Here is a 12,941-nt window from a genome sequence, read left to right on the forward strand (position 1 = left end):
TTCCAGGAGGCAAGCAGCTGCATTTTATACCAGCTGAAGCCTTTCTATTGTTTTCATATTCAGTTTGAGATACAATGAGCTATGCTAATTGAGTAGATGGCATTACAGCCTCCAATTAAAATGCCCCAGGACACTAAACCAATAGGGATTAAATCTGTGCATGAAAAATACCAATCTCATCGTACTGTCATATTTGAGAGGGTTTTTTTTCTTCAGGAATATAATGAGGTATATGAATCTTTCTTGGACTTCTAATAGGGTCTGTCTTAAATTTTTTATTTGACTTTGTTATGTTTAGTCCTTCCTCGCGGGGGGGGGGGGGGGGGGGGGGGGGGGCGGGAGATCGTGGATGTTTGGAGGATGGGTTCTGAAACACGCTTCATTGTCTCTTCATTGTCCTCACTTGGGGAAAGGCTCCACAAGTTTTTCCAAGCACTATCAGCCTGCCAACGCAAGCTCGTTTCCGAGCCTTCACTGACACTGTGTGGCAGAGTTAGGAATAGCAATCGTTTTGCTTAAAACTTGATTCTGGCTGAAGAAAATAAAAGCGTCGGCGGTGGGGCGGATTTTACAAGAGTGGAATTACTTAATAACCATTAGAAAAACGGCTGCTCTTTGTGAAAGCTGACCTGCATGTTTTAATTTTCAGCAAAGTTATTAACTGTAACTTTGAGAGGTTTTAAAAATAAAAACTAAAATACAGAAAATAATAAAATACACTGGGCAGGTAATTAGGTTTCCAGCAGTCAGGAAAATCATGCACAGTAGGAGCACGTTTCTCGTTTTCTTTTTTTTTTTTTTTTTTTAATTCTGATCCTCTCTTCTTCAATGCCTATGTTAATACCATTTTCCCACTTTCTTCCTCACTCCTGTTTATAGCTGAGAACATCAAGGGTTTCATAAAAGATTTGCATATAATGTTAAATCGAGGTTTTATTCAGAGCTATTTTTACTGTTTCACAGATTTTTTAGCAGAGGTGGGAAGAGCTCAATTTGAGCCACTACACTGTGTCCTAACTAAACAGACATCCTGTTAACTCTGTGGTGTCTCCCAAGTTTTTTAGGAAGACTGGTGCTGGCCTCATCTGGTTTATGTTTTTGGAGTACTTTTTGGTAAAATACACTCCCAGTTAAGAATCTTTACTATCTTTCTCATCCTTGCTTCTCCAAGCTGAGTGGAAAGCCACAGCCCTCTGTTACTTCAGTATGGGTAGGCAGATGGCATTTCCCAGTCCACGGAGCTTCCTTTCTCTAGCACGTTTCTTTAGGGTTTAAATGGGAGCTGAGTGCCTCCACTTCTCTATAGAACCACCTGAGAAGAAAACGCATATTTAAAGGAGTGAGAGTGGAGAGTGCACAAAATTCTTTTGTTCTGAAACTTAACTAGTTGCAATCTATTCAGTGGCATAGTCAAACGATTTTGCATGCCTATAAAGTAACAGTTTAACACAGGCTAGAGCATCTTTCGTGATGATCTGCTAGATCGCTGGTATATCAGTGAAGCTGTTGTCCCAGACTACTGAATAACCTTGTCCTGTAGTAGACTCAGAAAGACATCGAGTCTGGAAGGAATAAGCTGAACTAACTTTCTGTCGTTTATACCATTCTGTCCTATTCAAATCACTTGTAGCAAATCCTCACAGCTCACTTTAGCCTTGCACTGGAAGAAAACATTGCCAATGCTTGTGCAGGTTGAAAAACAATACTGCAACCAGCAGAGGGCAGCGGGGGGGGGGGGGGGGGGGGGGGTAGGGGGGGAAGCTGACCTGTTTTTAAAATACTTCAGAGGCTTTTTTACACAAACTTTTTTTTTTATACATACATGGGAAAAGTTTCTGGCATACTTAATTATTATGGTAGTATATAAACGCTAATTAAGATGCTTTTGTGCTATGTGTCATATGGTCTATGCTGCAAAGAACAGGTGAGGTCAAAAGGGGAAACAAACAGAAAAATCTAACATAACCAATTATCTTGCATTTCTATGCTTGTAAATTATTATTTTTTTCACCTTTCAAGTGCCTCTTGCCCCCGTTGATTAGAATTCAAAGGAATTCAGATCTTCTTTCTGTACGTTGGCTTTCCTGTATACTGCTACTCCCTGAGTAGCAAGGGGCATAGTCTTTTCTATTTCTCTGAGGAATAGCAGGTACTGGAGTTCATCTAAATTCCATCCATGTTAAGCCAGTGTGATCTGGTAGGCTTAGTACAGAGCTGGGAATTAGGAGTCCAAGTTTCTTATTCTGTCTCTGATTTACTGTATGGACTTTAGCAACTTCTGTTCTGCACTTCACTTCCTTGCGTCAGAGATGAAAATGATAATATTTTCTTAGCTCTCTGGGGTGTCATGAGGTTTCATGTGCTCATACTGATAGAAAGCTTTGAACACAACATGCAAAATACTGTGAATTGATTTCTGATGCAGTTTGCTGCCAATGAGATTGACCTCACATTTGTTAACTTCATGGATTTGTTTTACCAGAAATAATGTTTATGTTCATGTGCTTTCCCCAGGTCAGCACAGGAACAGAGAATAGGCCTTGCCAAAGACCATACATATCTGCTTAAACTTTGTACCTTTAGGCACTGACATCCTTGGCTGAAAACAATGCACTGATCTGAATCAGGTAGAATGTAGGATGGTTGAAACCATAGCATGAGAATAAAGTATCCAAAATCTGAACTTTTAGAACAACATTTTATTTAACTTTTGCCTACAGAGTGATTTTGATAACTGCACACTGATCACAAAGACATGATCCAGTCTGAAGAGTGTCCAGAGAACAGCAACAAGGATGATTGCAGAGGTTCTAAAAATGACTGGGAGTAAAAGAGAGAGTTCTGAAGTTGTACAGTCTGAAAAGAAAACTGAGAAAAGATGTAACAATCTTTACATATGTGAAGCATTGCTGCAGGGAAAAACTATTCTTCATTCCTGCCTGCGTGCAGGAAAAAAAAAAAAAAAGTGATCTAAATATCAGTAAAAGAAAAATAGATTAGACATTAGAAGGGTTGGGGTTTTTTTTAATAGGGAAGATAGCTAAACACTGCAGCACATTTAAGAGAGGCATGATATCTTCCAATATAACAGATTTTAAAATGTAAACTTGCCAACAAGGGCTTAGTGGTAGTCTTGCTGTAGTTGTGTTGGTCTAAAGACTTAAACAAGTCATGGAATGAAGTAATATATTTTATTAGATCAACTGTTGCAGCTAGAAGATGGACACAAGCTTTCAGACACACCATCCTTCTTAGGATCTAAAGAAGTATCTGATCTCAAGATCTTACGTGCCTTAAAGTCTGTGTATTTTTTTTCCAGCTGTTTTAGCTAGTTTAATAAGAGAATGGCTTAACTCTAGCTGATTCCATTTTAGATTTGGACAACTCTTGAGGACCCTTCTAACTCTATTGTTTATCATTCTGTGATCTGTTTAATATATCTAAATTAAGCATAGTGCTATATCCTGACAGATTAAGGAGACTTTGAATCTCTGTCTGGATTTGCATGATGAATGAATTACTATTTACTGGAGATGAACCTTTGATGTACAGTATGTTGTACTGTTTTGTTACAAGTATTGTGGTGCTTCTGAAAAATTTTGTGCATCAGTTTTTAAAGAGTTTTTGGTGTCTCAGTCGAAAACATTCAAAAGCTATTGATACAATCTCTCAGGGTTTCACTTTATAACAAAGTTATTAAAAAACTTATTTTTAGGCTAGTTTCTCAGACTCAGTTGTGACATTTTTAATGTCTAAGCTATGAATTTAGTGCAACCATGTTAAAGGACTGATTTGCCTTATTTCTAAAAGCTTTTCAAATTGAAAAAGAGGGAAAAGAAAAGATAAAAAACAAGCTTTAAAGGCACATCTTGTAAAGTCTGCTACATGCTGCTTTTGATCACAGTAATCAACATCAAATGCATTTTGCCCAGCAAAATATTTTATAAATTTATTGTTGTCTTGCTACAGTTTGCAAGATTCTGTGTGGTAGCAATTTCAATTAAGCATTACACGATTATAAAAAAAATACAAACTTTCACAAATGTAGATTTGTATTGCCATAGACTAGAGCCAATGGATTAAAACAGACATGAAGAAAGTTTTGTGAATAGGTAGTGAAGATAAGCTAGCAAGAAAACAAGCTGCTTTATATATCAGATTATTGCCCATTCTGTGGTCTGTGGAAAACTATTCTTTGTGTACTAGGATTCTCTCTACATGTACCCTCTTGTTTCCACTGTAAAAGTTAACACATGGTTATTACACTGAACTACATATTCAAAGGACATAAACATGTCCTTAACTCTGCAAAGGCCAGTGTTTTCCTGTTGAGTACTTCCCTAAGTCATTCCCATCTCACTAACTTTTCTTTCCAAATTCAGTTTGCATTGCAGTGTGGAAGAATCATCACATGCGGACAGTTACCAACTATTTCATAGTGAATCTTTCTCTGGCTGACATTCTGGTCACAATTACTTGTCTTCCAGCAACTTTAGTAGTGGACATCACAGAAACATGGTTCTTTGGGCAGCCCCTCTGCAAAGTGATTCCCTACTTACAGGTATAGTTTTACTGTGTTTGTGTACACATTACCCATGTTACAAAAAAGAGAAAGAGCAATAGCATCTTCCTAATAGTGATAATCCGATGGAATATCCCTGCTACTGAAGTAGATATCTCAATGTACATGCTGAGGATTAAAGGAGTGTTCCACTTATGAATATGTTTATACTTAATATTGTTCTTAGTCCATCTGATTGTTAGACTTGGGCAATACACTTTCTGGAACACTTGTCTGATGCTCTTCACTTTTTGTGATCTTTTTTAATAATTCATAAGGGATATAAAGAAATAAAAATGTCTCTAAATAGAATTACAGTCCTTTATACTCTGTGTGTGTGGACCTAAACAGCTACGCAAGTGTCCAGGACAGAGAATCCGAACTTCTGAAGGGAGTCTGGGCTTTCATATGTGTTTAGTGACTTTACATTCTTTAGAAGTAGTCAAAGTATCCAGGTTCACTGAGAGCTGATCAGATTGTCTGCCTTAAGCAATAACTGCCACCACACATTTACCAGCGGACTGAATTAGTTATGAGTTCATTTGCATCAAAATGATTGACAAATACCTTTTCTGGTATTCAAATAGCTGGTTAGATGAACTGACTGGGCATACTAGAATGACAAGTGCTTGGCCTTTCAGTCATTATAAATCATAAGAATTGAACAGAGCTCTGAATGTATGCAGGTGATCAGCTCTGTGCTCCAGCACATTTTATATTTTGAGCAGATACCTGTATGGCTGAAGAGCCGCATTGTGTCATCTACTCAATAGAATCAAAATCACAAAACTTGTTTCAAAGCTTCCATTCTAGTGGAAGAAAATCTGAAGCAAAAGTGATCACCCAGTATACAGAGTAAAAGAATAAAACCAAAGTGATAGAATTTCCTATGATGAATAGAAGGTAAAATGACTTAGTCTGGCTTAAGCTGATTGGTTGGGTTTTTTTAATGAGTCCTGCAAAAACTGAAAAGGCAAACTGATGATACTGGTATCCAAATACAGCATAGAAAACAAACAAAATTGTTCTACAAAGAAAAAAGGATCTAATTAGTTGTCTGATGTTTTAAAAGTAGTTTTTCAGATAAAGTTTTGCAAATTCTAAGTTGCATAAATTTGCTCTTTCAAAATCTGACCCTGCTACACCTATTCAGTTTGGGTAGCACCCTAATCTGTGAATTGTCCTGTTGATTCTAGTGGGACTACAGCAGATGAGGGTATCTATTGTAATTCAGTAAGAAGTGATTTAAAAAGGAGTCTTTTCCTGGGAATAATTTCTGTTTAATAATTGCAGATAAAGAGCTGTGTTGAAAATAGAAATAATTTTTAAAACTCTGGAAAATTACAGTAAATAATTTCTAAAGCTCTGAAAAAATTACGTTTACTTTACATTTACATATTTCCTTTTCTTTAGACAGTTTCAGTCTCTGTGTCTGTACTAACACTTAGCTGCATTGCTTTGGATCGATGGTACGCAATTTGTCACCCTTTGATGTTTAAAAGCACAGCCAAGCGAGCAAGGAACAGCATTATAATTATCTGGATTGTGTCCTGCATCATAATGATTCCTCAGGCTATTGTTATGGAGTGCAGCAGTGTGTTCCCAGGATTAGCCAACAAAACCACCTTGTTCACAGTATGTGATGAGCGTTGGGGAGGTGAGTGTGTCATTGACCATAAAGACTGAATTTGTACTGCTCTTATATAATAAAAATATGAGGACATATTAATATGCAGTCAGGTTGTATAAACATATCACAAAGTGTTCTTAATTGTATAAGCTTTCCTAGAACTACTGTTTTTCAAATACTGTGAAATCCTATTTTCTTTTGTATTGCTAAAACTTAAAAGTACATTTGAAACCAAGTTTAAATGACTGAGGCTGGCTTGTGTCTTGACCGTGTTAATGTTTCCCAGAGGGTAGAAATGTTCCCACCCTTAAATGCTTATGCTTGTGTAATTCTGTCATCGATGAACATTGCAGGTTTACAAAGACTTCAGTATTTAGCCTTAAGAATTAACTACATGAGAACAGAATTTCTGTTTACCTGATATATTGCTTTTGGTAATTGTTGATATTTCACTAGCCTTTATAGATATCTCCTGGGACTTCAATGCAAAATGCATGTCATCACAGAATTTATAGAGATGTCATTGATACAGTGAAGCAATTTAACCTACAATTTGAAATCTGTCATGGACAAGATCATTTGAATAACTTTGTAAACGTAATCAGTTACAAATGATTCTATTCAAGAAGTGTAATTCTGCCTTTTCAGATTAATTTTTAATCTACTTCTTCTGTATTTGAATTCAGCTGTAAGGAGCCATAAGGGTTGCCAGGGAGTAACTGCTTCTATTTTGTCTCCGTTCACAGCAAGTGGTGTTAGCCACCCACCTGAATGGTTACAACTCGACTCTGGTGGGCCTTGGCATGACTCCAGTGCTAATAGAGCATATGAGTTACATGCTGTGACTCTGACAGTGGATATAATGACCATCAGTAATACCATTATTCACACACAGGAAAATAAAGCCAAGTTTGCCAAAACATATAACTAAAAGGTGCCTGTTTAATAGCCTTGAATCAGAATAAAACACAATTAGATTCTCTCTCAGAGCTGTATCTGCAGAAGATTCCAGTCCTGTGAACAATTAAGATGAAATACAACTGGATCACCTGTACTTAATTATCATGATAAATTAGCTTAAGCAGCTTGAACTGCTAAGGGCTCTTCCATGTGCTCTTTTGGAAGTCCCTCCCCTGCTAACAGCCTCCGCAGGACCACCAGGGGATCAATGAGAAGATATTGGCTATCACATTCCTGGTTTTTATCTCCTTCATCCCAGCTAGTCCTCTGGGACAAGGCAAGGGGGCAGAGATGGCCATTAACTAGTTGGCTCTCATTGCAGACAAAGATGTGCTGTAAATTTGTAGGAAGCCTCTGTTAAACTATGAGTATCATACTTGCTGTTTCATTGGAGGGGGTACATCTGCTCTTTACTTCTAGTGTTCTTTCTTCATCTGTGAACAATTTTGTATCCCAGTCTGCTGCTGGATGTTGCAGTATTTATGTGACTATTTTCTTTCACAGCATTCACTCCAAGTACAATTTGTGTCCACTAATTTTGGCTGCAGATCTAATTATCCATGCCTTCATCACTTCAAGGTTAGATCTGCAGCAAAGATTCTTTTAATCAACCCAGGAAATTAAAATTATGTATTTAATTCAGTAGGGAGTCAAGAGAGCATTTCATCAGAGAAAGCAATGTCAAAATTTCCAGATCTGCATTGGCCACTTTGTGATTCCCAACAGGAAAGTGTTGCTTTCGAACTACAGGGTCCGTAGTAGCCTTGGAACTATTTTAAAGAGTGCCTCTCACTCAGTGCTATGATGAAGTAGATATGCCTGAGCTGAATCACCCATTATACAAAAGAAAAACAGCTACCACATGTGTTTGCAAGACTCTACTCCTACAGAGTGTATTTGTCCAGAATGGAATCTATTCATCTTCAGGTTATGCTGTGAGCCTTCACTTGGATGTCTGGAGAGGTAGAAAGGAGTATAACAAAGGCAAGTACTTGTGCATAGAATTAAGTTCTTTTTGTGTGTGGCTTCAGAAATGAAGTGTAAACACTCCAAAATTATTTTTGTTTTTGTTAATTTATACTGAGCATGAAATATAAATAGTTTTACATTAAACTTTTCTGAAATGGGAAGCTATTCATTCCACTGAAAGATATCAATCCTATTTTTATCCTGCTGCCTTTCTAATGAATTATTCTTCTAATGATAATGCACCATCATTGCTAGTTATTCTGCTGGTGCATTTCAGCTATCCATAAAAAATAATCCTCTCCACTTTCTAATAATAGCTTATCATAGTAACCCGAGAGAAGAACCTTTCTATGTGTTGTTACAAGTAGGTTGCTCAGATCATGGAATTACTTAGTAAATGTATAAACCATATATTATCAATGAGGATATATACACCTTAACATCCCTTTCAGGCTATGGAGAATAGAGTGTCATTAGCTACAAATAATTTCCATTCAACTGAAAATGTCTAAGAACATTGAGTTGGGCGAAACATAGAAGATGCAGTTTTTCTACTGAAAACCAGGGTTTAAAATCACAAAAGCCCCCCAAACAGAAGAACAAAAGAACATGGATAATAGGGCAGCAGTTTTAAAAGACTGGTGAGCCTTGAGGCCAGAAGGAGGAAGAAAGAGCTAATATTTTCAAGTAAAATATTTGCATTTTTGTTGGATATAATTTTTCTTTTTTTGACTATGGGAATATCGAGGGTCAAAGAAAACCAACTAGGAGGTTGAAGGAGAAAGAAATTCATGTTCCTATGAATAAGCTATATTTGCAAAGAAAAAGTGAAGATGTAGATAATTGCCCACACTCAAGAGACCCTAAGCAAATTCTATAGAAGAGTCAGTTTAGAGGAAAGGGGTTATATTTGGGTGTTTACTGCTTGTTTAGAACTGCATATAATTAATGCTGTCTAAAATTAGGGTATGTCTGATGAAATCTTTACAGAGCATCATGTACACTCTATGTCCCAAGGATGTTAAACTGTGAATTTTCAAGGTTGGGACTGCAAAAAGGGGGTGCTTAATGAAACTTTCCAAAGTGTTTTGGAAGTCTATTCTAATTCTGGGAACTCAGAGCCACTGAAACATGAGGTGCTATGGAGTACTAACGGGAAGCCGTGTCCAGGAAAATGTCAGAGATGCCAAAGCAGGAGACAGCACTGTACCCTTACCCAGACTTAGGTCCAGCTGCTGAAATCCATACAAGTCTGATGAGTCTCTGGAAGGAAGGTCTGATCAGCACTGTGACACTTGGGCTCCTTAACGGTGAACAAATAGTGGCCACCCTGACTAATAAGATTTCAAACATGCTGTTGGAGGGCTGCCAGTGACTGCAAATGGAGCAATAGTTCAGCCTAAAACAGGGCTCAATTTCTTTTTAATTGCTTCTGGCATTCCTGAATATAAAATTCATTGCCAATTCTAGGCTGAGGGTTTTTCATTTCGAGTACTGTCTAATAACAATATTTTATTTGGGAATGCAGAAGGATCCAACATGTGATCTATGCAGACTCACTTAAGGAGCCAGTGTTGGCCACGGTTCTATAATAGTCTGTAATTGCTGTGTGCTGAATTTGATGATAAAGCGCCAAAATAAAAGAAACATATATTAAAATGAGTTCACCATGTGTTCAAGTCAGCTAAATACATTCTCATAGAGCTGCTCGTGAAACAAGTGTTAGCCAAAGTGCATTAGCCAAACCCTTTGCAAATGATAAAAAAAAATGGAGATAATCTTTTCCCAAAACTACATGGTTGAATGGAAACAAAGGGAAGACTTTGTGTTACATTTCCTCTTAGACTACTCATAAAATAGTATAAAACCATATTGTCTTAATTCTGGAAAACAAAAAGCTGTAAATTGCGTTATTACATGAAGGCTTATACATCCTGTTTATCAGTATTCAAAATTTAAGGAAGAACTTGTGGGACATTTTAATGCACAAAGAAGTCAAAATATTGCTAATACTAAAATTGTGCTTGGTGTTATTGTGAATTGATAACTCAAGCATAATATATCAGGTTTAAAAATATAATTTTACTATTAGCTAACTTTAAGTACTCCGACATAGGAACATAGTTTGGAAAGGACTGTGTTGTGTGGTGGAATTTTCTCTGCTATGGGCACCCACTACCTAACATCCCAATTTATTAAGCTTTATTCTAAAAGTATACTCTTCTAGCTGCATTGCTTCTTCATGTTGGTAACTCCAAAACCTCATAGGTATCTTCCTGAGAATAGGGAACCTGGGAACTCTCTACTAATGCTTAACTTGATAGTCTTCTTGTTTTTCACTGTTCGTAGGGAAGCTATCAAGAATACCTATTTCATTATGCACCTATGGCTTAAGGGAATATTTAATTTGGTAGACATATCAAAACCTTTTGAGTCTGGGTTGTTTTCAGTTTGTATACATATGTATGTGTATACATGTATGTATATATGTATTTACACAAATATAGTCAAATTCTGTCAAAAATCCAGAAGCTGTAGTTTCAATCTTCTACCCTCATGCTTCATTGAACAACAGTCTGGGACTGGAACACAGTGCTGAGAAAGAAGGCTTTAGAAAAGTTTAAAATTTGTTTAATAACCCCTCCAGCAGACAGAAGAAGGCTTGCTTTAGCATACTGATCCTTTATCAGGTGGTATAATCATACTGTGACTGGTGCTGAGTAGGAACACTGATCTCACCCCAGTTCAATCCCCCGTTTTTGTTTTTTGTCCCCTTCTCTCTTTTCAGTAAAATAGCAGCCAGTGATGTGAGAATCATTAATTTCTTCTTAAAGAGACAATTACTTCAGCTAAGGACGATCTCCCCCTGTCTTGAAGGCCATTAAGTGACCATGGAAGGCAAAGACACTTTTCCCCTCTTCTGCTTGGCAGTAAGAGGTTCAGTAGTTCCAGCAGGGCAGCTGATATATCACCAGGACCATGGACTGATTGATGTTCGCATTCAAGGAGCCTGGAACTCACTCACTTGATAAATGAACAGTATCCCAAACCAGCCCTTCCTCCTTCTTGTTGCTGTGATTGTCAGACAGCTTTAAAGCTTTTCTTTGGCTTGAGAAGCTAAACAGAGTCATGTTTCTTAGCGAAATGTTCTGCAAAGGGCTTTGCCCTGGGTGGAGGAGGGACAGGTTTCCTTTGATGTTTAGCAGCTGGCACTTTCCAGGTGGCTAAACTTCAAAGGCAAGTGTTAGGATCTTCCTCCAACCTGGTCCGTCAGTTCTTTGTAGATAGCTAGGCTCATGTAACGTTTCGCTTTACTTGGAATGCTAAATTGGAAGCCATAAACTCCAGATGGCCTTTTAAATATGTACTGTCCTTCTACCTGAAAGGGGCCTGGCTGCCTGCAGAGCATAGAGGAGGCAGGTGGCACCTCCTTCTGAGCAGAAAGAATGTACTTTCAGCTCTGACCTCCCATGATCCCAGTAAGTCATGTTACTCCAGTTTCTCCTTAATCTCTCCACCTGTGAAGCATGCATGTCGGTATTTCCCTGTCTGACAGGACTGCTGTGAGGCTGCGTTTTCTGGAATGCAAAACCAAGTTTGAGATCATCAGTCAATATACAAACCCAGGTTATCACCAATTATAAAAAATCTGCCCCAAATGGTCTGCCTCCCTCAGGGACATTGACAAGAGCTAGTAGCTACAGCTGCTAGTTAAGAGTTGGTAAGCTGGTTTGCTACAGGATCTTAGAGCAAGTAAGGAGCCAAATGCTGCTCATCTGAATTTTCTGAACCCTGATCCATCAAAGCTGTTAGATGTCAATGGCAACGTCTCTATTCCCTTTACTACCAATGAACATGGGCTGGATTTTGCTATAGCAAGTTTCTGAATACTGAAATACTGAAGTTTTTCTGACTGGTGAATCAGCTGGCACTTTCCTGCCCAACACTGAGTGTGATATTACTCAGGTCTGGGTTTGAGTGTGAGCCTGGATTTAACTTGATGGTGTACTCCTTCCTGATATGAGAGTTATGGGCTAAGTCTTTGTATCTCTCCAATGACTCACCAATGTTTTGATCTCATGCTACTTTTTCTTTCTTTTTTTTTTTTTTTTAATGCTACTTTGTCTTTTTTTTTTTTTTTTTTTTAATCAAAACTACAATACAAAACATCAGGAGTTTCAGTTGCAGATCTTATCATCCTGAAGCATTCGGAAATTCTGGAAGTTAACATCAACATTCCTTCTTTAGCCAAATTATGATGCTTAGGATTATGGTGCAATCTGCTCACAGAGTGCACACTTTCTCTTCATAATGTTCATGCCTTTTCTGAGGCCATCCATAAATGTTAAGTTGTAATTAATATCAACATTTGGTAATACCAAACTCTCCTCTCATCAGCATCCCGTGTGCTCTAGTCTACAGTCTCTGTAGGTGAGAAACTTCAATTTACTCAGAGATACGTAGTAGCCTTTGCAGAATTGAAACTAAAGACAGTTACACAATCTGTTAAATACATCAAAGATGAGGTAGGTTGGATAATTAGCTATTGTTAGATAATGAAATTTTCTGTCTTTCACTGATTTAATAAAAAGCAAAACTTCTTAAAACTTCATACCTAAAGTAATAATGTGATATGAAAGCAGTAATGTGATATAAGAGATGCTTGAGATAAAAGCGTGTTTATAATAGAAACAGAATGTATATAGAAGTGTTTAAAAAAATCAGTCCTCACCATAATATTATTGGATACATCTTCCATTATAACCTATTATGTTTGAAAAACACATGCATATCTATATGAATAATTTGGCTTAAAGTGAT

The 12,941-nt window shown here is 37.5% G+C and overlaps 1 protein-coding gene across 1 annotated transcript in view; it reads left to right on the forward strand.

Annotated features, from left to right (window-relative positions):
- The window catches only part of HCRTR2 (hypocretin receptor 2), a 34,098-nt gene that overhangs the window by 9,756 nt on the left and 11,401 nt on the right, over positions 1-12,941 (forward strand). Inside the window, exons 2-3 of the mRNA XM_074864718.1 lie at positions 4,383-4,561; positions 5,975-6,218. Of these exons, the coding sequence (XP_074720819.1) occupies positions 4,383-4,561; positions 5,975-6,218 (423 nt within the window). The remainder of the gene's footprint in view (positions 1-4,382; positions 4,562-5,974; positions 6,219-12,941) is intronic.

The sequence above is a fragment of the Strix uralensis genome, chromosome 3 (genome assembly GCF_047716275.1).
Source record: "Strix uralensis isolate ZFMK-TIS-50842 chromosome 3, bStrUra1, whole genome shotgun sequence".
NCBI classification, from domain to species: domain Eukaryota; kingdom Metazoa; phylum Chordata; class Aves; order Strigiformes; family Strigidae; genus Strix; species Strix uralensis.